Below are 22901 nucleotides of genomic sequence, written 5' to 3' on the forward strand. Positions count from 1 at the left end.
TGGGATGTGGGAGGAAACCGGAGTGCCCGGAGAAAACCCACGCAGGCACGGGGAGAACATGCAAACTCCACACAGGCGGGGCCGGGGATTGAACCCGGGTCCTCAGAACTGTGAGGCTGACGCTCTAACCAGTCGGCCACCGTGCCGCCTTCCTGTCCTATTTTCAAAAAGTTATTCATATTTTACAGTTTTAGGCATACTAAAGGCAAGCCTTATTGACAGAGAAAATGGTGGTTATAACGGTAAAACAAAAGTGCATAATGGTAAAAAAATAAACAGCTTCATAAAAATCGTGTGAATTGCACTTTTTACATGTGTAAAAAGTCAAAGTCTGCGGATGCAAGCGCAAAAATGATCCTAACCATTACACTCTTGTCTTTATACAACCTTAATAATAGTAAAGACATACAATAGTTCCCTCCCACATCCCAAAAACATGCATTAATTGGAGACTCTAAATTGCCCGTAGGTGTGAGTGTGAGTGCGAATGGTTGTTTGTTTGTATGTGCCGTGCGATTGGCTGGCAACCAGTTCCGGGTGTACCCAACCTCCTGCCCGATGACAGCTGGGATAGGCTCCAGCACGCCCACGACCCTAGTGAGGAGAAGCGGCTCAGAAAATGGATGGATGGATATTCCATTAATGCAAAATGGTTGCGTCATCCTACTGCAAGAAAATAATGACAGTTTATAAAAGAACCAAAAAAAAACAAAAACTAAAAACACTGAGGATATTCCAGAAAGCAGGTTCAAAATGCTCTTAATCCAAACCTGAGTTCTGAATTGACTACCCCTGAACTCAAAAATTGGGATCATTCTGATCCAGAACAGCTGCTCTGAATTAGTTCAATCAATTCTAAGTACTCTCACCTTGAGTTAAGCTTGTGCAAGGCTACAACCAAAAGACATCATCAATGGAGCCCCCATATGTCGACATGTCAAGTTCCTTACTTCCCCTTTGGAATTTGAGGTGCTAATGCGGGGATTCTGTGACATGAAAATATATTCTGTAAAAAATAAATAAATAAAATAAAAGGCAGTGAAGAGAAGCAATGGATGCACGAGTGAATTACAATTGAATCCATTGACTTCACATTTAACCGCACTTTAAATTGCACTATATTAGAATATAACATCTGACATTGTTGCACAAAATTTGCACTGACGACAGCGCAAATCCACTGTGTTGACTGAGTATATGAAAACCAATCGTTTTTTTTATTTGTCTGGGAATACCAGCTCATTTTAGATATAGTTGTGCCTCAATATCGATGGGATAACAGAGAAACAGACAAGCCGTTTTTGTTTCAGGTGGGAAGAGACAAGTAGAAAATCAGGATTGATCAGACCTAATCTGCTAGTGAGCAGGGTAGAGTCTCTGAGTCAGTTACTAATATGAATGAGTTGGATTTCCCTTTTCCGCGGTTCTTTGGAACCAAGTAAACCGGCTTTCCCTCATCTCAGGGTCAACTTCCTCTTCCTCTGAGTTTTCATGGAACCTGCTTGCTGGAATACCCCCACTAAGACACATTTGTCTTTGTTTTCATGAAAAAGGCATATTAAGCAATATAAGAAAAATCCTACATTTCCAAAAATGTAATTGTAATTTCTGAGAAAAAATTATGACCTTTGGATGGATAACAACTTCCAATAACTCCAAAACTCATATCAGTAAAATTAATTGATTTTCAAAAGGAAATTCAGGGGTCCATGTCTTTTCATTTTTTGATCAAATTATATGAAAATGACCCTTATCTAGCGGCACGGTGGACGACTGGTTAGAACGTCTACCTCACAGTTCTGAGGACCGGGGTTCAATCCCCGGCCCCGCCTGTGTGGAGTTTGCATATACTCCCAGTCCCTGCGTGGTTTTTTTCCGAGCACTCCGGTTTCCTCCCACATCCCCAAAACATGCATGGTAGGTTAATTGAAGACTCTAAATTGCCCGTAGGTGTGAATGTGAGTGCGAATGGTTGTTTGTTTATATGTGCCCTGCGATTGGCTGGCAACCAGTTCAGGGTGTACTCCGCCTCCTGCCCAATGATAGCTGAGATAGGCTCCAGTGCTCCCGCAACCCTTGTGAGGATAAGCGGCTCAGATAATGGATGGATGGATGACCCTTATCTATAACTAAAAAAAAAAAGGAAAAGGAAGACCCCAATACAAAGAACAGAAACAACCTCTAGAATGTAGGAGTGAATGTTGTGATTGTGAATAAAAGTGCAGAATAAACTGTACTAGAAAATCAATCAGCAGGAAAACAGCCAAGCTGAAACTTTCCAAAAAAAATAAAACATCTGCTCTCTCAACATACAAGCAGATTTGTGTAATATCATGACTTGGGATTGTTTGGCTTCTTCTGAGATGGGTTCTTTAATCTCCATTGATGTAACACATGATGGCAGCAGCAGAGTTAGCTCAGAAGACGACTGAAACATTTGGAAAGATGTAACCCAACTGATTGGAAGATCCAACAGTGTAGTGCAACAAAATTTAAAAAGGTCTTTCATTACAATAATGACATATTCTAAGTTGTGTCTTTTGACCTCAAACCCAAATGTTTTCAGACAACAGAAAAAAACGAACTGGCCTCATGGTTCTAATAAGGAGAGCAGTGTATTCTGCTGTAGATTGTATCGTGTCATGTTTTTGTTTCTGTCAACCCATTTTATGGTCTCATGCATGCACTCTGATAAGCCTCTTTCCCCTCCATTTTGTTTTTTCAACTTTGTGTATATGCGTGTGGTAAATCTAGAGGCTGCTTAGTATTCCTGACTCCCTACTCTGATGCAGAGGCTTCAGACTGAGCTATGACTCATCATGGATGCTCAGTGAGATCTCTGAGGTCAGACACAAAAGAGTGCAGGCAGGCAGAATGGCAGAGAGATGTAGTGAACAGAATCTGCCAGGTTGTAGCCACTGAACTAAAATAACCTCTGATAAAACAGCACACTGATTCTGAACTTTTTTTTAAAACGTGGGAGGAAAGAACCAATCAAAAATATGGATGTGGATCTTGCAGGCACTTCTGCATGATATGGGCAAAAATATGGGGACACTCAACCTTACCTTCCTACAGGAACTGGAAAGTTAAGGGAATTCAGAGTCAAAATAAGATTCAAGGGAAATTAAGGACTGGTACACACATAAGGTTTTTCATATTTTGAAAGATTATTATTATTTTTAAAATCTGTGATAGACTCCATAGATAAAGATAACAAAGCAGTCCTTTAACAGTTTTGGTTGTATTGTGTGTGTTGTGCTCCGATATTCTCAACGTAAAACACCACACACATAAAGATTCTGTAACGCCTCGGATCTCAAAATCTGATCTCGCAAAAACAAAGACAATTGCGGGTATGCGGCAACCTTTGCCAAAGGGAACGAGGTGGAAGTGGTGTAGATAAATGAAAAGACTTGCTTGGGAAATGACTTCTTGTCATCTAGGAAACCCATTTTTATGCAAAGAAACCAACATTGGGTAAGACGTTTGTTTTTATTTAACGACCGCTCGCTTGTTCTTGAATCAGGTTGCTTGGTTGGCTACCTTCCGTTTCACGTCACAATTCTCGGCGTCATGACATGAGAAGATTTTTGATCGTAAATATTGAACACGTTCAATATTTATGCTTGTCGGTCCCAACCCATTTCAGACCCTATTATTGGGACAAATCCACTCCGAACACACCTCAGACGTGAGGACAATTTTATTGGATAATCTGATAAAACATAAATCTGCCGTTTGATGTGTTTTGTCAGGAAGGGTCATTTCTGGACAAAAACAGCCCGATTGTCTTTATCCGTGTACCAGGCCTTAGATGTTGCACTCATCCCCAAATTGATTAACTGATGATTAAGAGGCCTGTCTCAATGTGTTCATGGCTATTATGCATGTAGACATTCATCTGGTTTGTCCAAGTATTCATTCTAGTTTTGTAATGCTCCAGTCTGATGTTACCCCTGAGTCAGGAGCTCTTCCGCAGTTCAGCAGAGAAAGGAGATTTTACGATGTCTGTAGCACTGTGTTATTTATTATCACACAATGTGTTTTTAAATAAACTGATTTGGATCATGCCGCCAACGTTACCCCAATTATAGGTGATAAGCACAGATCTCAAAGTAGATTAAAGATCACTCAGCACACCCGGCGCAGAAGGCTCTCAATAGAGGCTAAACGCTGCCAGCCAAATGTGATCTCACAGCCAGGCAGACTGGGAGGCAGAAAGAGAAAGTTGTGCATGACTTTGTGTGTGGGTGAAAGACAAACTGAATAAGAGTTTGTACCACATCTGATAAGAGTGTTGTGGCTTATTGTATAAAGCTGAGCAACAGGAGATGTGACAACTACAGCAGAGTGTATGAGACCTCTTACTAAGTTTATGTGCAACAAAGTTAGTTACCGGGGCTCAGTTTGCAACGCACATCGAGCCATCAGAACAGCTCTGTTATTGATTTATTTATACCGTCTTGCCATCTTTGCATTCAATTGTGCAAGCTCTACATCTCAGTGGCACCAAGGTAGGGATGAAGTTTGGTGGCAGCATCAGATGACCATAGTTGTGGGGATGGAAAAGGTCCGTGATATACGTATGGTGGGGCGAAGGAATGACGGGATTTGCAGGTGAAGGAGAGAATGCTGAATTTGATAAGGTGGCAGCAAATGGGGTTGAGTGGATGGCTTTGTGCTGATTTAGAGCCAGGTGTCGTTGGTAGGTCGCTGAAAGGTCATACCAGGGAGGAGCATATCAATTTTTGCTGCTTTTCCATTACAAGTTCTAGGCCCCACTCTGCCCTGGCCTCGCTTGGCCCGCCCTGGCGTCCGTTGCTTTTTTCTTTTTTTTTTTTTACAACAGGCACCATTTAAAAGTGGGAGGGATTTGGGTGGGATCAAGAAGAAGGTGATGTACTCGTTTCTTGTTGCGCCTTCCATCTCGCTGTATTTCATCTTTTGCCAATATGGACAAAAATGCCCGTACCTCCTCAGTCGACTACAGAACAAAAGCTGCTTTAAGCCTGCCACACACTGCGTGACATGGTCGGACCCGACTAGACCGAACCATCGTGTAGAGTTACCTAGACACGCCCACACCCTAGCGATTCACAAATGGATCCCTGGCGAGCCTGTATAGGCATTTGATGCTGTGTATTCTTGGACTTTATGACATTCCTTAAACCATAAAAAGGAAGAAGCAGGTTAGAAACAGGGTGTTGGTGAGAATAAAAGCAAGAGTGTGGATATTTGAAAGGAGGCTCGCTGGCTCCATTCATTTCAAAGTACCCAGCATGTATGCACGTTCGCATACATTCTGGTCACAAGCTTTGCTTTTTCTGTAACCCTAATGAGGACAAGCGGTATAGAAAATTTATGAATGAATACAATTTTTAAAAAGTTACTCATCTAAAATAGTCTATATACTAAAATAATTGGGGTTGCATTTTCACATTTCCAAGTATTTCTATAAGTGTCAAAGTGTTATAATTACAAAAAAAAACCAATCTAATCCTTTATTAGTCCAACACTGGGCTTTTTTGTTGCTATTGTTTTTTAACAAAATGTTTTCATACACTATTTACTATTTCACACACATGAAATTCCAGCCCTTGTGTCATGGAAATTGCTGTAAGAGGCCACAGCCGATTAAAGTTCACAAAGAGAAAGCTAAATGTGTCAAGTCATTTAACACCAAATTATGAAGCTGTCACAGCACCATCCATTATTTATACTAATTTTGTGAAGCTTTCACGAACGGCGCTATTTCTTGGTTCAACCCACAATGGGTCAAATATGCACAACATATTTACAAGATAAGCATCATTCCATAGACTTAAGAACATAGTTACAAGGTGACGCAAGCTGTTAAAAGTCTTGATGTAAAACATTCTTCTGTGTGTTCTTATTATTTGTCTAAGACAAATAAACAAACAATCACTAATTAAAGTTGAGACTTGACCAAAAATATGACCGATAGCCAACGTAACTTAGGTCTTGTACCAGTTCAAAATTAACACGTTTTAGCTTTCACGTACATTAACAATTGTTGTACAGGGTGGGTGGTGATTTCATGATCTTAATTTGCATTATTTTTTTTTTAAACCGAAGTCGTGTGTTGGATGAATAACAAATATATTTGCCAGAGAAAATGGTGGAGGTTTCAAGCAAGGTGTTTTGTCAATTGTGAAAAATTGTAATGTTGAATATCAGAGAGAGAGAGAGAGAGAGCGAAAGAGAGAGAGAGAGAGAGAGATCATGTGTTTTGTTTTGGTACAGGAAATGGATTAAAGTGTATTAGTTATGAACAGAAACATAAAATATGAACATCATCAAACATTTGTGCCCTCCCACGCTGACCTAATGCCCCCCACCACACCCCCATCACCCACCACCCCCGCAGTTATATGTGCTCTCATGCCAACACTGAACAGTGGTACTGCATGGGCATTGTAAGAAGAGAACTGCAAAACAGCAAAATAAATTTATACAAGCCTACCAAGAACATCTTCTTAAAAAAAGACTGCTGTGCTGTCGATGAATATGCTTCTACCTCCTCACAACATAATTGTGGACTGTGTGTGTCATCGCATGCTGCAGATGCACTGCGGCAGGTTTGAGCATTAGTGAAATGTTATTCCATGGCGTCATCTTGTGGTGGCTGAGAGCATCACAACACGTCATCAGTCCCTGCCTTGCTGTCACATGATTAGCATTAGTTTATGCATTCGAATGTGCTGTGAATCTAGTCTACTGGATGTCGCTTGAAGACGAAGTGAGTGTCTTAAAACAGATGACCAATGGAAATGATTCTAGAGTGCACACACACACACACTGATACCACTTTGTCACTGTAGATTTCAAGGGGCCCGTCAATCCTGTTTCAACACACTTAACACCCATAGTTTGGCTATTTAGAGTGACTCTCTAACATTGACTTAGTATAAAAGTGTCAATTTCATAAAAAAAAAAAAAACATCTTGGTTTTGTCATTCAAGTGTCCAGAAAAGGCCCCTCCGACAACTACTTCTGTTTGACCCAGTTTTGCCCCCTTTCCTCTGATTAACTGCCTCTGTGTAGAAGACCCACTTGTGAGAGCACACATTGTCGTTATGTTGACAGCACTGGCTCGGAAGAGGAGAGGTAGGCGGAGATCTTTTCTAGCGACGTAGATAAACTCGAGAACTTTGAATCACCTGATTTCAGGCCTCTCGGCAGTAAAACGTCTGCAACTCAGGAATGTGTGGACGATTTTAATTCATTTTTCACATGTTTACGGAGGCACCATGGAGACAATATTACATCCCTAATACTAGAAAAAGTTGCTTTGGCAAAATGTCTCCCCGTAAAAGGTTAGAGGACAAAGTTGTTATGGGATCAGTTAAAATTCATATTTTCATTGTTTATATGTCATGTAATACATGCACATAACTTCCAGTAAGTTGTCATCTATACAGCAAAAAATGAGGTTTTAATTACATGTATTGCACACTCCTCAAACATACCCACAGCTCAAGACACCGGGGTATGGTTACTCTATCCGCCACAAGGGCTACCAGAAGTGATGTTGCAATTGCCCAACACACTCTATCTGCAATGGCGAGGAACGTGTTGAAATATGAGGAGGAGGAGGATTAGGCACCCATAGCTGACCACATTTTCTCCCCTGTCGATTAACTTTCCCTATCCGCTGGTCACGTATTTCTTTTTCACTTGGAAAGCCAAAGAAGCTTGTGCCACCGCCTGAACCATTTGTACAACTAAATGCCACACAATAAACCATGGTGAAATTGCTAAACCAAATATACAAGGACGGGAACAGCATGGAACAATAGCACACACCGCCGAATAAACAGGCTGTTTGGCCGTGTGACGTCACAGCGCCGGAAAGAGACGAAGACCGGAAGGCGCTGGATGCAAACAGCAGAAGGCGAATTCTGCATCATATTTATCGATTTAACTGCTGTATATCTGCTATATAATCACTTCAAAATGGCAGATGTGGTTTGTAAAGAGGTTCTAGAGTTATCAAGAAAATGTTTAACATCTTTGTCCTCTGACCTTTAATGATTTCTTATATACTGTACATGTACTGTACTGTACAAGGCTTTTCTGCCAAGACAAAAGGAGCCCACCTAATTCACTCTCCTCTCCTGCTGGGACAGTAACAGGTTATAAACTGATTTTAAAGTTCCTTCATCATTCGTCGTTTGAAACTAAGTTTAGTTTACCTTAGGTACCTACATGAGTTTATGAAAATATACGAAACATTATCTCGGTATGATGCTGTGCAAACTATACCCAAATAGGTATAGTACCTTCCTGCCAGTGTCACCCAGTTTTCATACTGGATCTCATTATACAACGTTCCAAATTATTACACATGCATCTAAGTTCAGAAAAATTCTCATCTTTTGAGTTTATATAAATCTCTAACAGGTTTGATCATTTGTTTTCCAGCTTAGCCTACTTAAAGGAAAATTATTTAAGAAGGATGTTCTGCACTATTTTAGCAAGTCATAGTTTTTATGCACAATGAGGAAAAAAAAAAGATGTAGGCGTATTCAGGAAGGTTTCTGTAAGGCAAATGGATAACAATCTGAGAGTAGCTGTTAAAAGTAGCTGATGAGCAGCATGCAGGCATTTGAAGCTGCTGGTGTCTCTGAAGTCCCAAGAAATTCTCCGTGCGGGATCCTCCAAAAGCTTGCATGAGTCATGCTTAAATCTGTATTTTGGCTACCCCTAAAAAACCCACAAAGTGAAATGTTTGTCATGGCTGCAGAAATACGTAAAGACTACTTTTCAAACAGTTTTGAACTCTGATACTGTATGGCCCAGATGAATAGTGTCTGATGACCCATGGTCACCATGTCCCACCAAGGGTGCGACAATAGCAAGGAGGTGGCAGAGTAATTCTTTGGGCTGGAATAATAAGGAATAAATTGGTAGGCCCCATTTAGGGTGCCTGAAGGCGTCAGAATGACTTCTGAAAAATATGTGAGTTTCTATTTTCTGCCATGGTATATACAAAAAAGAACCATATGCCTCATGGAGTAAAATAATGTTCATGCAAGACAACACATCCCACGCTGCAAAAAACAAAAACAAAATAAAGACCGACTCTTTAACTGCTGTAGGATATAAAGAGAGAAAAAGTCACGGTTTGCCCACTAATCATCCTTGACCTCAACCACATTGAGGACCTGTTGAGCATCCTGAAAAGGGAGATCTATGAGAGTGGACGGCAGTATACCTCCAAACCGTAATTCTATCTATTTCGATTGACTTACAAGTTCAATGGGTTGCTAAGGTGATATTGAAGAAATGTTCCTACGGTAACATTTAACTTGATTGGTAAATGCTTTTGGTACCATTGTGTGTGTTAGTTTTTTAAATGATTTCTATGTAATAACAAAATTACAACAGATCTTTTTCAGAGTTCCTTGCAACGTATTAGTTTAAAAAAATATATAGTGATAGCATACTGTTAGTACAAACAAATACTATTGTCATCGTGGCGTTTTTTTCTCAATAACATCTGTTTTATTATAGAAGGAAATGTAATTATTGATAAGAAAAAAAGTGCTGTGAATCACATAGCTTGTTTAGTTTGTATAGTATGGCACCATTGATTAGCGTCCATACAGTATATGTTACATTTGACATACGTATATAGTTCCTGGATTAGTGATATTCCCCTACACTGCCAAATTTCATAACCGTGTTCCAAAATTCTGGAAAACCCTTCTACTCATGTATAATGCATTTTTACAGTGCATGATTTTGCACCTACCCATATGATGAAAACATGAAGTATTATCTGTATTTTGTTAGTTTTTTTCAAATAATTATTCTGAAGTTAAGCAGTTTATTTGAACACGTAATACTTTCTTTTTTATTGACTTGCTCTTATTTTGAAATTCACAGCCCTACTTTTATTTAGTAAATTACAAAACACACAGTTGTGCTCATATGTTTGATTACCCAGGCAGAATTTGTAAGATGGGTACAATTCTTTATCAAAAACATGAAGGGCCAGGTGAAACATAAAATTTTATTTGAATAGGATTCAAATTAAATGGTCAAGCATTTCAGCAAAGCATTATCATTAAAAAAAACATAACCATAAATAAATTAATGATGGTTGTTGTTCAGTCATCAGTCATATTTAAAAAAAAATAATAATAATTTCACAAATTCTGCCAGGGTATGTAAATTTATGAGCACAACTGTACATATATGCAGTCATACGTACCCCTGTCATATTGGAATGAAAGTGTAGGCTACAACTTTTTTATAATCACTAGGTGGTGACTGGCATTTTGGAATGAAAGTGTACAACTTTTTCATAACCACTAGATGGCGGCATACATTTATAAAATGTGGAAGTTTTTTTTCCATTTGCCCCTATACCTATGTATAATGCACACTATTGACTTTTGACAATTTTTGGGGGAACAATGCACATTATACACGACAAATTACATATATATATATATATATATATATATATATATATATATATATATATATGCAAAATTGTCAGAACATTGCATTTCTATTCACAGTTAGGTAGTTAATGCAAAAGACCAAATATTTCAAATAGAGCAATAGTTAGTTGTTAAAATAACTACGTCTATCATACACACAAATCATTTTATTGCTCTCATCTGTTTCTTTACAATAAACATGTACATTGGTGGGATTTATTTACAAATGCTTAAGCAGAACAATATCTAGATCGTTATAGCGCTACCGTATAAATATAATTCACATGAAGACGTCCCAGGTTGATCGTCAATATCACCATGAGGTATTGACACGTTCTACAACATGAAAGGAAAAAGGGTTAGTCCATCTCTGAGAAATGTGTCCATCTTGATCGGCTGTCCACAGTTATCTCCTGGCATTTTTGTCTCAGGTCCTTGTAACCAAGTGGTATCCATGATTGAGTTGCAATTATGGAGCCATGTGCAAAAAAAAGCACTTGTCTTCACCTTATGCCATGTTTATTATTACAAAGAGTTCCTTTTTGAAGCCTCAGTAGCTTCTCTTCTGTCACTTTGGCTCGATATATACTGTAAGCATTCATTTCACATCCTTTTCACATGATAACTGTCCGTTGTAAGAGAAAGGTGCTGTATATATAAAACCTGTTAAATCATTTATGTGAATCTTTTAAATCTCTCAGTGCTTGCCTGCTTCCACAGGACGCAGCTCAGTCCAATATCATCGCAGTTTTGAGGCTGAAATTGAGAAAAGAACCAAGAAGAACCTGACCTTTTGGAATGAGAAAGCATTGACAATCAAAGCATCTGGTTGGTTTCGCTCCATCATATTTAACCCAAGTAAACCAACCAGAGTAGAATAAACAAAAGTAATACACTAATATGCATGCAGGGAGAACAAAATACGTTTGTCACTATTATCATCACGGAAGGACGGCTTGACGACATGTATTTAAACAGTGAAACAATGCAGCTGAAATAGTTTACAAAGGCAATGCATTAAGTTATATGCACAGTTCATTAATTTCAATGCACATCATGGAAGATCTGAAACTCGCAATATGAGTAAATTAACTCATTCCAGTATAAGTGAGAGCTTGTTACAGCAATACTGAATACAACAACAAATTAACATGCAGCATCATCCTGTTGTCTGACATTTGCGACATCAGGTATGGTATTAACATTTGGAAATGCACTTTGAAATCTGATTATAATCTTTGGTTCACATAATCAGCCATTAGCCAACATATCAAATAATGCTTCCTCACTGAAAAAGCAAACAGAGTGTATAACCATATGTTCATGTTGTTGTCGACTCTATTTGTCATTAAAATACTCAACCATGTCAAACACATGTACAGTAGCCTATGTTTGAACTGAGTAGTACCAGTTTGCTGAAATGTTCTTCTCCATCATATGAAAACATTCCTATTTTGCATCAGATTTTTTGACTACTCTTTCTCACTACTTTTCCTAATAGTCAAGCTTTCTTTTTCCAGACTGGTTGGAGTCAGCAGGCCTAAATTGTAAAATAGCTGATGTCAGTATTTCTATGCTTCACTGTGAACTTGTCATTTTAAAGCAACAAAGTCCATAAGATTCAATAGTTTTGGAGTTGCTGAGAGACAGGCAAGATGCCAAGATGTTTGAAAATAAATAAAATGATGAGACATGAATGTAGCGCCATTTTCCCCAGAACTCAAAATAGCTAAAAATATTAAATGATTACATGTCTGTCAATCACAATATTTCAGAGGAAAAATTCCAGTCAGACAACAAGCCACAGAAGGTAGGTGATAAGGAAGCATAGACTTTAAACTGCTTGATTACAATGCGAAGCATACACTGTACCTGTATCTTTTATGTAGTCATTTGATTGTTATGTAGCTGTACTGCATTGTATCTAACAGATGTTAAAATGTAGCTGTGGTCTTTATTCCACTGTGAAAGAGATGATCTGCTGTCTAAATAAGGTACAACCTTTTTCTCCCCTGTATAACAAAACCTTTTTGTTCAAATAATGTGAATTATGAAGATAAGCAAAATGGGGTAATTTAATGGCGCAGTCTGATTTGCTTATAAATTGAGCTATTAATAGCAAACTAATCAAATAAAGTCTTTATCACCTGTATAACAGGTTGCATGGAGTATTTTGAGTACTAAAGACAATTAAAATAAATAAAAAATAAATAGATATATATTTGTGTGATTTCGTGGAACTGAATTTCCTCACAAACTGTGCAAGTTTTTAAAATACTCCCATCATGAGTTATTCTTCAGCATCTTATGTTTCTTTTATTTCTGTCACTGCCCATCCATTTCTCCCAGTTTTACTCAAACTGTGGACATTCAGGCAAAAACGGAAAATGAATAAAATGTATTAAAAATGAAGCATCATGGGAAATTTCTGCCATCAAGTCATAAACTACAGCTCCATATTCTCTGTCTTTGTCGCTACAACTTTAGCAGGGACACAATTAGAATAACTGTGCTACAGTGAGAAATATGCAAACTGAATGGTTTTCATCTTTGGAAGCACTTTTTCCTTTTCATGTCAAGTTTCGCTGTGTATCAGATCTCACCAGTCAGCATTAAGTAGGCTAAAACAGTGGTGCTGAATTAAAAGAATAGACTATGCCTTGAAGGCATTTCCTATTTTCTTCCTTAAAAAACAATCTTATATCATTATCATTATGCTGCTGCTTAGAAATTCTAAAAACTCCCCTCAGAACCACACCTAAGTCACACTTATTGTTCGTACAGTGAAATAAACTCCCCGTCTAATTAATGGGATAAATGCTAAAAGCACAAGTAATACGTCCAATAAAGAAGATTAACAAGGACAAATGACAAGGGGAAGGTGACTCTTGAGTAGTTGTCTATGTGATGTGGATTCTCTATGTGACAGCAGTTTATGAAAGTGAGAAGTTTGCGAAGGGTGGCCAGAACAATGAGACACCAGTTGGTGGGTTTTGGAGGGGACACCTCCGTCTTGGGCTCGTTGTCTGTCGGGCTGGATGGGTCGACTGCCAATTCGGTGGAGGCGGGAGCAGTGGTGTGACTTGCATCAGGTTCCTTCCGTCTCTTGGCCCTCTCAGAGTGGCTGGAGATGGTGGTGACGATGCCGTTCATTTCATCATCAAAGTTGTGCATTTGGTGGCCGTACTGTAGCAAAGTAAATGTGAATGTTAGCTGCAAATGGAAACAAGAACACAACTGACTGACTGAGCCCAAATAACTAACAATTGGTCTACCTGGTTCGTGGTTCTATGGTTTGGTTCTTTGGTTCATGCAATTTACCGTAATTTCTCGTGTATAATGCGAACCCATGTATAATACGCACCCCCAAAGTTTACCTCAAAATTTTGGAAAACCCTTCAACCTATGTATAATGCATTTTTACAATGCATGATTTTGCTTCTACCCATATGATCAAAACATGAAGTATTGTCTGTATTTTGTTATATATTTGTATATTTCAAAGAATTATTCTGAAGTTAAGCACTTTATTTGAACACGTAATACTTTCTTTTTATTTACTTGCTCTTATTTTGAAATTCACAGCCCCACTTTTATTTATCCATCCATCCATCCATTTTCTGAGCCGCTTCTCCTCACTCGGGTCGCGGGCGTGCTGGAGCCTATCCCAGCTATCGTTGGGCAGGAGGCTGAACTGGTTGCCAGCCAATTGCAGGGCACATACAAACAAACAACCATTCGCACTCACATGCACACCTAGGGGCAATTTAGAGTCTCCAATTCATGCATGTTTTTGGGATGTGGGAGGAAACCGCAGTGCCCGGAGAAAACCCATGCAGGCACGGGGAGAACATGCAAACTCCACACAGGCGGGGCCGGGGATTGAACCCCGCTCCTCAGAACTGTGAGGCTGACGCTCTAACCAGTCGGCCACCATGCCGCCACTTTTATTTAGTAAATGAGAAAACAAACAGTTGTGCTCATATGTTTAAATACCCAAGCAGAGTTTGTAAGATGGGAACAGTTCTTTAAAAAAAAATGAAGGGCCACGCGAAGCACATTTAATTTTATTTGAATGGGATTCAAATTAAACTGTCAAGCATTTCAGAAAAGCATGATAATTAAACAAAACATAACCATAAAGAAATTAATTATGGTTGTTGTTCAGTCATCAGTCGTATTTAAAAAATATATATTTCACAAATTCTGCCAGGGTATGTAAACTTATGAGTACAACTGTACATATTATACAGTGATACATAAGAAAAGTGTTCCGGACCACAGAACAAGTCCACATTTGAAATTGTTTTTGGAAATTGTGGACGTCGTGTCCTCCGGACCTAAGAGAAAAAGAAATGGACGCAAAGTTCAAAAGCCAGCATCTGTGCTGTGTTAGTTGACATATAAAATGAATTTTCCCAACACTGGGTGGGCATTATGGGCCCGGTGTGTCCCGTACCGTCAGCAGAAGTCAGTCGTCCCTGGTACGTCAGCCGCAGCCTTTTCTGATTTACGCACACGGGAGAATATGGCCCTTAGTGCTCGGCAGGAATAATGATGTGTGAACCACACAATGAAGCATGCTGTCAACTTATTGAAACTGCTGCTGAGGACTGTAATGATGATAATTATGATTGCAGCGAGACAGGAGCAAAGACCAGAATGATGGCAACAACAGGACAGAATAATAATAGGAGGGTCTCACCATGAGCATGTGTGTGTCGCTGTAAGTAAGGGTGCAGAAGTGAGCCACAGCATACTCTATGAGGGCTCCAAAGATAAAGCTGAAGCAAATTCCTAAGTATACGTCAATCGCCTTGATGAAACAGTTGGCATTAGGTAGCGATGTGCGAGCCCCCATCATCAAAGTGGTCATCGTCAGTACTGTGGTCACTCCTGGCATGGAACACATACACAGTATGTCAGTACAGTTTTATACTTAAAAAGAACCCAGATTGTGTCCCCGTTGTTTGTTGTTCATGTGACGCTGTATATAGTAAATTAAAAAGGGTGTACTTGCTTCATGTGTTGTATTGCTATACATAATCTAATACCTGTATATGCTCTCAAGCTCATGTTTTTACACAATGAAAGCTTCATTACTCCTGACTGGTCCATACCTATACAAATTCGTGCTGGAACAGAGGACAGGGAAATCCAGAAGGACACCCAAGAGAGGACCACCAACAGGCTTGATGGGACATATGTCTCCAGAATGAAGTACAGGATGCTCCTCTTCAGCTCAAAGTGGAAGACCAGCTTTGGGTAGTGACCTTGAAGACAATGGACAGCACACAACAGACAATGTGCCTTTTTCTTGTATCATGTTTTATAATATCCATCCATTTTCTGAACTGATGTTCCTCACACGGGTCGCGGGCGTGCTGGAGCCTATCCCAGCTATCTTCGGGCGAGAGGCAGGGTACACCCAGAACTGGTCGACAGCCAATCACAGGGCACATATAGACAAACAACCATTCACACTCACATCCACACCTATGGGCACAAAGCTTCTGGGAGAATGTCCTTTTTACAGATGAGATAAAACTGTAGCTTTTTGGCAAGTCACATCAGCTCTATGTTTACACACCATTCACTGTATGTAAATAAATTTTTAAAAAAGCAGACAAAGAACACTACAGTAGTTCCTTGTTTATCGCTGGGGTTACAGTATGTTCCAGAAACCCCCAGTGATAGATGAGATTCCCCAAAGTAGCAATGATATATATATATATATTTTTTTTATGTTTTAAATATTTACGCATAAAACCAATACAAAACATGCACGTGTGCTGCAGGTATTGTTTTTTTTTTTTGTCTACTTGGGGTCGCCATCCTCACATTCTACACTGTAGTATCTGTGACTGTGGATGTAGGTCATGGGTCCTCAAATGGGATAATGACCCAGAACACACAGCTATGAACACCCAATAATGGCTAAGAACAAAACACCAGACTATCGGCCTTCGAAGAACATTGATCTAAATCCTATTTGACCTGCGTGGTCAGAACTGAAAGATGCAGTAAGGTGGAAAACATGACTGTAGCCTTAGACCTGCTGCTCTCTTTTGGCCATACTGGTGATGGTCTCTGATGACAACAGTCAAGACAGCCAAGAGGATTGAACCTTTTCACCCATTTGTCATGACCATATTCAGTACAGGACAGGTACAATGGACCCAACATGTTATGGTCTTGCATCAGAATGAATAGTAAAAGAAAATGTTTCTTTTTAAAAAAAAATACATTTTAAAATAATTTAAAAAAATAAAAAAATTCTGATCCCTTTACAATTAGGACCATTAAAATGTTGCCACTTATAGTTACCAGTTTCATAGATAGCCTCTGACACAGAGGTGTAATGGTCCTCCACTGTGTACTGAGCAAGTTGAAGAGTGTCTAGGCCACTGACAGATTCATTTCCTCGGGTCCAGTAGAACATGACATCATTGATGTTGTAACCCCCTATGGAACAAGAAACCGATGAAAGTTAATTTTTTTTTTCAGGAACACTGCACAAAATGAATTTTACAAGAGGTTTGTCAGTAGAAATTAATCACTTCCCTTCAACAGAATTAATCTTGCAAGCGCACTCGGATATCATCACATAGCAGCAGAACCATTCTTTTATTTAACTGAGTGTAATGCACTCTTGGTCAAGTGGGACTGCAGGTTCTGCATTAAGCTTTTGTCCTCATGTGACAGGGCAAAACTGCTATTAATACAACATATTGTGGAATGGGTGAAGCAGAATGTCACTAAACCAAAATGCAGCACAGCTGAAGACACCTTGAAAAGTGAATTAACTGTGCTCCACCCACAGTTAGGTTATTATGGAATTACAAGCTTCAGTTGGCGTAAAGTCCCTCTGATAGCAGTATAAGAGCACAACAAATCTAAAACTCCATGGAAAAGCTAGTTTAAAGAGGATGTGTTCCCCTCGAGGGGAATACAACATTGAAATAATTCTGGTTTCATCGCAAAACCTGAAATGGACAAACTGTGTAAGAAACTGTACCAAGCTTTGAAAACATTGTCAATGTTTAATGCATTCTGGCAGTGGAAACAGAATATTCTCTCTGTAATAAAGCTAACACAGTTTGACAAAAATGTCCAACAGGAATTGTTAACGGAGATACATTCGTCATGTAAAACTCCTGATAAAAAAGGCATAACTCTTGCCTCATACAAACCGCACTAATCATGCATCATGAGAGCCATGTTAACCCAGATAAAGCTTTCAAAATCTGCCATGTAAAATGTACTCTTTCTGTAACAACTGTGACAATTGCATACGTTCTCAAACAGTGTGGCATGGCACAATAAAGTGACTCGGAAAATCATCAGTTATGCCTTGGGAAATTATCCAATTTCACTCCATTGGTGGAAAATTATTGTTTAAGCTCTGTGTGTGTGTCCTCAATTCCTGTAGCTCTGATGATTTTGTTTTCAACTAAACAGAGCCAGATTTAAGTAATTTTTTAAAATAAATTGAGAAGAGTTTATTGTATATGTACTTTTTGTGATGTTTTTGTTAGATTGTCTGCCATAAGATTTTTCTAACGTAAAATCTGTGCCTTGGTTCACTAACTGTTGGCGTACATAATCAGAAATGGACACTCATTTATTAAGTCAGTTAAAGTATGTTAGAATGGAGCCTTCACAAACAGAAGAATGCACAATTTTGATATAACAATATGCGTGTTGGAGATTTTCAGGAGTGTAAAACTGCACTACATTGCACTGACACTTAATCAGGGGCAAAAAATTGCACACAGATTTAACAAACATATTTTAAAATATGTTAATTGATGGCATATTACATTAGATACAAATGAGCACTATTATTACTGTAATTTGATGGTTCATGATGTATCATATCTGATGTGGCCAGTCATTTTTGCCTCACTGAGAAGAAACAAATCAGGTTAAATCTGGTTGGTGTGTTTCACACATTTTTCACCAGAGGGAGCAAGAGCTTAAAAAAGAACCACTGAAGTTATGTTTATCTACTTCACTGCAATTACTTGTCATCTCTAAATGCATTATTTAATGTATTATCGACTTTCTGAATAATAGACCAGAGGAGTCCCACATAAGGGCAATAGTTCAAGCTCTATTTGTTTTCCGTAGATCAAGCCGTGACATTATTGTACAACTATGAAAAAAAGTGCTGTAAAATAGTGTGCCATGGTTCCTTAAAACTAAAATGCCACACAACTCAGGTTCAAATGGTTACCAAATTTGAATTACAGTAAATATCACCACTAACATATCTCTTCATACTTTGCTGTCAGAAGCCACTTAATATTTTACCACAATCCCTCCCGCAGAGACTCCAAAGTCAACTGACTTTTTGCATAATTTTAGAGGAAATTGATCTTTGAATATGACTTCAAACTGGTAGCTATGCAAGATTTAGGGGGAAATGAGGGCAAATGGAAAGTAAGAGGGAGATATCAATAAAGAGTAAAGAGGATCAAAGAGAAACTATGAAAAGCGAAAGAGAGCGACGGAAGGTGTAGCTATTTAGCCAGGAATTATTGAGAAGGTGGCTGTCATCCGTTCAGTTTCAACCTCCAGATGCTTTTACATCTGTTAAGGGGGCTTGTAGTTTCTTCATTTTATTCCCCCCCCCCCCATTTTGCCTTTCATTTTAGCACTGATGGCTTGGTTGGCTTTGGGCAGGGACCAGAATAGGCTAAGCCTGCACGGCTGACTGTCATTTAAAAGGTTGTCATAAAGCCGGCAGATCAGGAATGACAGCAGATCACTGAGGGTGGCAGAACCTGCAGAGGGGGAGGTTTTTTTCTCTCATCACAGTCATTTCATAACATGTTTTAATTCTAAAGATGTTCCTGCTGACTTCCTGATAAGACAAAAATGATTTGTGGTAAAAAATGTATTTAATTACCGTTTATAACACCAACTGACTATACTTACTATACCTGTACACCAAACAGTTTGATGATATCTGTCCCATATTTGTCAGGTAAACACAACCTTCAGAAAATCCAATGGTATTCAACAGGTACCATGATAAAACAATAATGAACTAAATTTCTGAAATGAATACCTCTTGAACAGCATCAGTTTCAAAAGGGAGTCAGTCATACTATGATCATAGCGGCAGCATCACAGCAGCGAAAAATAGAAAATAAAAACCAACAGAATCGGATATCTTCAGATCGGAATTAATTAAATATGGTCTAAATATGCTACAGCAGTGTTGTCTTATTGATCAAATAAGCGAAACAGTCTCAGACAGGGGCCAGTAAAGTAATATGAAGGTTAACATCATACGAATCAATGGGGTAAAGAGTCAGCCGAGGCCAAATGAACACCACGTAATGTTTGATGTTTCTTTTAATATTGTATTATTGCTTACTTGCGCATTATCCATGCCCAAGTTTGACACTTGGATATAGGCATTAAATTGAAATCAACTTTTTCAAATGAATTCCAAATAAAAGCCAAGTTTGAATGCAGTAGTAAAGAAAAACCTTCACTATTCCTGGAAAAAAAAAACCTGAACTTTGCTACAGAACTTTAGACAGATAGAGAATGTTCTTACAGCTCTCCAGTTGTAGTGTGCAGGTCTGCTTGTCCATTGGGTACTTGGTCAAATCCATGTTACAGGCCACAGTGGTGGTAATTCTGCGGGACATGAATGTAGCAGTTGTTAATGAAAGAACTTTGATTGGCTTTTCATTAAAACATTATCAAAATTGTAGTTTTCGGATTTCAAAGTGCTAACATTTAACATTTCAAAAGAAAGATGCTGGACTCTGTGAAGTCATTAATTGGGGGCTCTAAGGATCCTTTATTGCTGTCCTGCAGTTTTTTTTTTTTCTTTCTGTTGACAGTGTCCTTGGAGAGCGCTTGTTGGCTGAGTCTCCTGCAGCACACCCAGGGACGATTATTGAATCAGAGGTTTAGGGGTTCTGAGCTCCCGGCCAGGCAAGATCAAGTTCAATGTTATGTACATTTGAACACAATTTCATTCCCACAATCTGAAAGAAAAGCATGACACTCTTTGGGAAAGTCTGTGACTAAACTGTCAGATCTGATACAAGTTACAGTATTTAAATGATGAGTCACAACAACAGAGGAATAGATTTGGAATCATAAAATAAACATATTACAACCTTATTTTTTTGGGAGAAGACAACTCATTTTGATACAAGTTGTGCGAAGCGGTTTAGAAAATGGGTGGATGGATGTTTTAACTAAGTATTACATGGTTTTACACTTTTCTAGGTTGTTTAAAAAAGACACAAAAGACACACTTACAAAAAATGTATCTCTCAAATTTTAGGGGTCCTGGGATTTTTTTTAGGGGAGTTTCAGCACTACCAAAAATGGGCTAGAAACGCTTATGGTTGCACCTGCTGGCAGCTCACCTCTTTTTGTTCTTTCTTCGTACCTCTTGTTGTGTATTCCATGTCAACCTTTTGTTATCTTTGTTTTTCGTTGTTTCGTGTTGTATTATTCCGCATGCTTGCATGCTTCCTTTGTGAAATACATTCTGTTAAATTGCTTAGTTGTGTCTTTCTGTTTGGTGGTCCTCAATTTATTGTTTTCCTATGTAACGGGGGCCAAGCTGATGCCGCCATCAAACACTTGTAACATGCAAACATCTATGATGAACAACTGATGCAAGATGCTGTATAAGTGCATTTATATTATTATTTTGATATAAAGGCATACACAGTATATAGCATATTGTAAGTATTAGTTTGTAGCAAGGAAGTAGCAAGTCTGAATTGGTACATTTACAATGGATTTAAAAAGTCTACACACCCTTGTTCAAATGTTAAGTTTTTTTTAATGTAATAAAACACACCAAAATTAATCATCTAAAAACTTTCCACCATTAATGTGAACTACACCATATGTAGCATAAGTTCATGACCCTCATCAGTGCATCCAAAAGACTGATCGCCATGGTGACAGTCTGACTTGACTGAGCCAGACGGCCGAAGCCCAACAGATAGGGCTGTTCTATATCAACAAAGCAAAGATTTGCACAAGAAGCAGCCGAGTTGTCACTCAGCCATTTGTCCTGAGATAAGTGTACCAACTGCAAAGTGGGCAGGTGATTCAATAATGAGTGTCGTTTCTAGATTAATAATGACATTTTCAAAACCCCCCGTTTTGCAAGCGGTTTGGTTTTAAATCGACAAAGCGCATGGATGTTAAACTTAAACCGGGTTACAGACTCATTTTGAGCTGTTATTCATAAAACCGGGAAAAAAAATGGATTTTGATGGAAATGGGCCTTTAAATAACAAGTGATTTACACTACACAAGTAGAACTCAATTGAAATAAAATATTTTCATGGAGGGAAGAAAAAATACCCAAATGAGACAATGTGGTTGCACAACTGTGCATACCCTCTTATAACTGGGGTTGTGACTGTGTTCAGAATTAACCAATCACATTCAAACTCATATTAGATGGGAGATGGCACACACCTGCAACCATTTAAAGTGCTTCTGATTAACTCTAAACAGTTCAGATGTTCTTGTTGGCTCTTACTTAAATGTTGGTAGTCACATCTTACAGCACAAGCCAATGTCTCATTGTTTTAAGGTATCAAGAGAAGGGTACAGAAGAATTTCAAGGCATTAAATATACCATGAAACACAGTGAAGACAATCATGATCTAGTGGAAAAAAATATGACACTGTCCCTCCAGAATTGATGAAAAGATCAGAAGAAAATGGTCAGGTAGACAGTCAAGACACTGACAGCAACATTAAATAAACTACAGGATTTCTGGCAACTACTGACTGTTTAGAACATGTGACAACAATCTCTCATAAAGAAAACCATCTGAGGCCTGTTACATTTTGCAAAATAACACTTGAAATCTCCCAAACACATACGGGAAAATGTATTATGGTTCAATGAAATCAAGGTTGACATGCGCGCCGCAACTTTGAGGCGCCACAGAGACTCGCGACCACCTGAGAACCCCCACTCCTCCACACTGCCCTGCTGTGAGACGACGACTAGGACAGGACCTGGTGTACGTCAAGTGGACCTTAACCTAATTAGCAGCTTCCCGTCAAATCTTGATTCCTGTCTTCAAAAGACTCCTTCCCCGACCAAAAGATTGGAGGGACACTCCCTTCAAGCAGACTATGTGGTTAATATTCACCCATGCGCGTGAGGCGCCACCCACTGGCGTTGAGTGGAACTGGAAGCAGAACTTGTGGACGTGCCTTTGATGTTTGTTAACGGAATATAAAATGTCAGTTTTTATATCTTGCAAACTCTGTAGAAATATTCCAAATGTATGCCTTGGTGTCTGTGTCCCCATTCTCACTTTGACAGGTCCTCTGCAAGATTTTGAAAGCTGTTCAAGATTTGAAATCAAACAGTACGAAATGTTGTATTGAACAATAGGCAACCCA

The 22901-nt window shown here is 38.9% G+C and overlaps 1 protein-coding gene across 5 annotated transcripts in view; it reads right to left on the minus strand.

Annotated features, from left to right (window-relative positions):
• Window positions 1-10630: 10630 nt before the first annotated feature.
• LOC133486075 (gamma-aminobutyric acid receptor subunit pi) overlaps window positions 10631-22901 on the minus strand; it is a 46935-nt gene continuing 34664 nt past the window's right edge. The window contains exons 6-12 of one of the 5 annotated variants that reach the window (XM_061790695.1): window positions 20053-20135; window positions 16806-16943; window positions 15599-15751; window positions 15184-15374; window positions 14938-14983; window positions 14758-14818; window positions 13494-13664 (exon numbers count right to left, since the gene is read on the minus strand). In XM_061790695.1, the coding sequence (XP_061646679.1) occupies window positions 13628-13664; window positions 14758-14818; window positions 14938-14983; window positions 15184-15374; window positions 15599-15751; window positions 16806-16943; window positions 20053-20135 (709 nt within the window). In that variant the 3' untranslated portion in view covers window positions 13494-13627. Of the gene's footprint in view, window positions 13665-14757; window positions 14819-14937; window positions 15092-15183; window positions 15375-15598; window positions 15752-16805; window positions 16944-20052; window positions 20136-22901 lie in introns of those variants that run through there. The other 4 variants (XM_061790696.1, XM_061790693.1, XM_061790697.1 and 1 more) reach the window with 4 other exon arrangements.

Source organism: Phyllopteryx taeniolatus, chromosome 11 (genome assembly GCF_024500385.1).
Source record: "Phyllopteryx taeniolatus isolate TA_2022b chromosome 11, UOR_Ptae_1.2, whole genome shotgun sequence".
Taxonomy (NCBI): domain Eukaryota; kingdom Metazoa; phylum Chordata; class Actinopteri; order Syngnathiformes; family Syngnathidae; genus Phyllopteryx; species Phyllopteryx taeniolatus.